Source organism: Stegastes partitus, unplaced genomic scaffold (assembly GCF_000690725.1).
Source record: "Stegastes partitus isolate 25-593 unplaced genomic scaffold, Stegastes_partitus-1.0.2 Scaffold506, whole genome shotgun sequence".
Taxonomy (NCBI): Eukaryota; Metazoa; Chordata; class Actinopteri; family Pomacentridae; genus Stegastes; species Stegastes partitus.
Window position 1 is genome coordinate 417,508 of NW_007578237.1, and position 4,478 is coordinate 421,985.

General features: G+C 43.5%; 1 protein-coding gene across 2 annotated transcripts in view; it reads left to right on the top strand.

The window, feature by feature from the left end:
• The window catches only part of prkcab (protein kinase C, alpha, b), a 134,431-nt gene that overhangs the window by 125,986 nt on the left and 3,967 nt on the right, over positions 1–4,478 (top strand). For both annotated transcript variants that reach the window (XM_008287546.1, XM_008287545.1), the window contains 2 exons: positions 1,501–1,581; positions 3,898–4,005. In XM_008287546.1, the coding sequence (XP_008285768.1) occupies positions 1,501–1,581; positions 3,898–4,005 (189 nt within the window). The remainder of the gene's footprint in view (positions 1–1,500; positions 1,582–3,897; positions 4,006–4,478) is intronic.

Genomic DNA, 4,478 nt, shown 5'->3' on the forward strand with positions numbered 1-4,478 from the left:
TTAGGTAACTAAAGATCACATACGTAAAGTGACTGGATGTAAGCCATAGAAAACACAGGAAACAACTGTATACAAACACACAACATTTATTACTAACTAAACAAACAAACAAACAACAACAAACATAAAATACAAACAATGATGAAAATGCTGGTTGAGAGTATGAGTGTGAAAACCTGATGTGGAACAGAGTGATGGTCTGGAGACTTAAAAGTCTTTTCACCTGAAGCAGCAGATAATCTGTTAAATTTGGAATATTGGTCAGAAGGCCAATTATAATCATAAAACACCTGTTTAGAGACAGAAGCTTGATGCCTGCAGTTCCTTGGTGGGCGCAGCAGCGTCTGGGAGACGAGGCCTTCAGCTTGAGTTGGATCAGGCAGTTGGAGTCGCTACATTGGACCAAAGTGGGAGATTCTATGGCCTTCACAAAGTCTCAGAAAGTCTCACAAAGTCTCTTTCGGGTGAAGAGACTTTAATAGTAAACCTACTGACCAATCACAGCGAGCTCCGCTCCCAGAGGGGCTGTTAGATGTGACACCCCAGTATCACCGGGAGGTCATGAGGTGGTCATGAGTTTTGCTCTGAAAGTAACAATGTTCCTTCAGAACTATATGTACTTTCAATTATACAAAGCTAAGCTTGTTGGAAATGAATGTGTCACATGTAGAGCTTCATGGGGAGTCTAAACATGATAAATCTGTCTCTGACGGTTACAGAGATAACACAATGCTCAGGATATGGTTATATAACAAGCTGATCAATTAAAGAAGGACTTATCCAACTGTAATTAAGCTTTGGGGTATTTATCAGAATATGATATAGCATAACATTTAACAACACTTAAACTAATATCAGATATTAGCGTCCCATTAAGATCCTCTGGTGCTGTATCTTCATAAGTCCAGTTGTTGCATGCCACAGGACATGAGGGGTCAGCAGAGCAATACGTTAAAGCCCGGGGCACTTCATTGCACCCGGCCATCTGGACCATCTGCTAAGGTCTGCGTGGTTGAATGTTTTTCTTTGTCTTCCCTTAAAAGCTTCTGTGTGTTCGATCCTCTGAAGCTCTGATAGGTGTGATAAGTGAATTCCTAAGTGAGCTCTGCTTGTCCTGGCTTCAGCTCCCCCAAGTCTGCAGAGCTGATTTACATGACCCTGTGACCTGCAGGAAAGTTCTGTGTCTTTTGGGCAGCTGTGTCTGTTCATATCCTACAGAAGGTTTACTGATGAACAGTGCAGCGAGTCTTTCTTTCTTTCTTACAAACTCGATGACCTGCAGCACCTGATAAAGCGACTCCTCAGTTTGAGCTCCAGCTGCTTCCTTCAGAGGTTTCAGCGCCGACAGACACGTTGTTCTTTGTCCCATTTGGTTTTTAAACAAGCCACACGTCTTCCTGTCCTTCTTCTATCAGGGTGAACGATGTGCATGATGTTTCATGTATGTTTGTGTTGTGCTACCCACATGTGTTGTGTTCATGACTTGTCTCTCCTTGTCAGATCATAGCGTACCAGCCGTATGGGAAGTCTGTGGACTGGTGGGCGTATGGAGTGCTGCTGTATGAGATGCTGGCGGGACAGGTAACGTGGTTTTACATTTACTGGGTCAGTCGTCCTCACATCGATTCATCCCCTCCCACTAAAGAAAGGCCAAAACTCACAACCGTCACTCAGATAACCAGAAACTGGAAAAAGTAGTAATAAATAAAAATGTGCTAAATTATAATTCAGTGAAATAAGACGTTGGTTTGAATTGTGGTTGAAAAGAAAAATTTAGAAAAACAAACAAACTGTGGTGGACCAATGAGAGGCCTTTGCTGATGAGCAGTGGACCAATGAGAGGCCTTTGCTGATGAGCAGTGGACCAATGAGAGGCCTTTGCTGATGAGCAGCGGACCAATGAGAGGCCTTTGCTGATGAGCAGCGGACCAATGAGAGGCCTTTGCTGATGAGCAGTGGTCCAGAACACCTGTCAACAGGTGCAGAAGTCTGACTGAGAGCTACAGGAAACACCTGATGGCAGTGATTGGCTCAGAGGGTTGTTCAGCTACATGTTAGTTCACGGCTCCCATCAGGCTGCTTTGATTTCTGTTGAAGCACAATTCAAAGCAACGTCATGATGTTCATTAGATGTTTATTTATTATGACTTTGGCCAGTTTCAGCTGATTCCAGTGACTGAAGCTGCTGGTTTCCTTCTCTAATGGGAGGCTGTGAACACATCTGAGGACGACTGCACATATTTAGTGTAAAAGAATTCAGATAAATTCAACTTGTGGACATTTCATGCTGTTATTAGATTGTGACAGAAGAGAGCTAAACTCATGGACCAGCAGGCCACCTCCAGATTTATTTTGTGTTCTTGTGTGAACACATCTGAGGACAACCGACAGTTTGAACCACTTCATGGTGTCATCAAGCAGCTTTGAATAACTTTGTCTAATAAAAACAAGCAGCTTCGAGGTGTCGTCCTCATCTGTAGGAAACTCTGTTGGGTAGTTTTCACTCCAAAAGAAAAAGTGTGCAGTCAGTGCAGGAATCATTTAGAAACACACAGAGCACACGCTGCAGCGAGAAAACCTGATATATAGAAGATTTATTTTTTAAGATTTTTTTAAGAAGACTAAGAACTTCTTGCGTTGGTTGAAAGTAATCGCTGATTGCGGCTCTGTTAATGACAGAAAGGAGCCACTGGTTGAAGAAATAACTGAGAGGCTGAGTAAGGATGAAACAACGAGGAGCCGCGCATTATACGGTTTGAATGAGTCTAAAACATAAACCGTATATTCAAACCGTATAGTGCACAGCTCTGAGCTGTTTAATCTGCTTAGACCGTGGTCCCACACAGCCAGCAAACACACAAAATATGTATTCAGTTCATAGAACTTGCTAAAACGTTTTTGGGACTATTTTATGCAAATATTGCAGCTCGCTGTAGAATTCTGCTGACCACGGTGTAAACCTTTGTGTCGTTGCTTTTGCTCTTCTTCTCGTTTGCTCTCCTCCTCTTCCTGTTTTTCATACGTTTTGTTTCGGCCAAAAATATTAGAATGAACCTCGAAATCCATGTTTTATGGCGTTTCTCTCATTCACATGTCAAGACACAGCTGATCTGCGCCAGCTGATTTGCACGTTGCTATGGTGACGCCCAGAGCGGCGTGATGTAATAGTGATTTAATTCGCCGAACTACGTGTACGTATACACGAAAGTAATGGCAGCCAGTTAGCCGTAGAACTCTAATGCATAATGACAATCATCCGTAGCTGTCCAGCAAAGTGTCATCAAGGACTGATCAAATCATTTTAGTCCTTTGTGTGTTAAAATCAGAAAAATAATGCAAAAGGGCTCCTTTACAACACCTAGGACACTCTGTCAGCCAGATTTCACAGTTTCTCTTTTTACATTTTCGATGACAGTTAATAAGTTCCTCTGAATGTATTTAAAAAATCAGCTGCGTATGAAAATAATCACCGGCTGAAACTCTGTTCATGTTTGTTGACGTAAAAGAGACACAGAGGACAGAACTGAGGGATGACCAGTGATGGAGATCATCTTCAGCTGGACACACATTGTAAAGTGTCATTAAATGATTATTGTTCCTTTGTGTGTTAAAATCAGAGGAACAGATGAGGCTCGTCTCACACGTCTAGAACAGATGAACTCTGTCAGCAGCTCACGTGATCATACAGTCATACAGGAAGCAGCAGCACTTTACTGACTCGGGAGACACTTGAGAAGAAAAGCAGGTTTTGTTTTCCAGTTTCCAGGCAACAGTTTGGTAGGAGATGTTTCTCTTAGATGAATCCAGGCTGAAGCCATCACCCAAATAACAACACCTACAGGTGTAACAACACACCTGAGCAGCTGCCCTCACCTGAACGCTGTCTGTCGCCTTCAGCCGCCGTTCGACGGAGAAGATGAGGACGAGCTCTTCCAGTCCATCATGGAGCACAACGTGTCCTACCCCAAGTCCATGTCCAAGGAGGCCGTGTCCATCTGCAAAGGAGTAAGTAACGAGTTTAGCTGCTGACATGCTGGTGACACATTGAACGCTGCAGAAACACCATCCCCAGACTCAGCAGCTCAACCTGCAGCCTAGACTTTGGGATCACAGTCAGTCTCCGTGTCCTCCTGTGTGGCGTCTTTACTGCCATCTGGTCACAGCCAGTCAGCAACAGCGCTGTTATTCAGCCTGTTCCAGAGCACATCTAGAAGCACAGCGAGATGACATCAGCTCTAGTCGTAGTGTTTGAACAACAGATGCTGTCTGGTCTTTGGGAAAGGATGTGTGTTTTTTTGTGTGTGTTGTCTGGTGATATAACAGAGAGGAAAAGCTCTCACATGTCCGCCACAGTTTCATGATGTCCTCTGTTGTTCATCATGTTAATGAAAGCTGGAGGACGTGAAGCTTGTTGCTTTGAAGAGGTGACTTTGGATTTACACCAAAAACTGTGTTACACAATCATCTGGAGATACAAC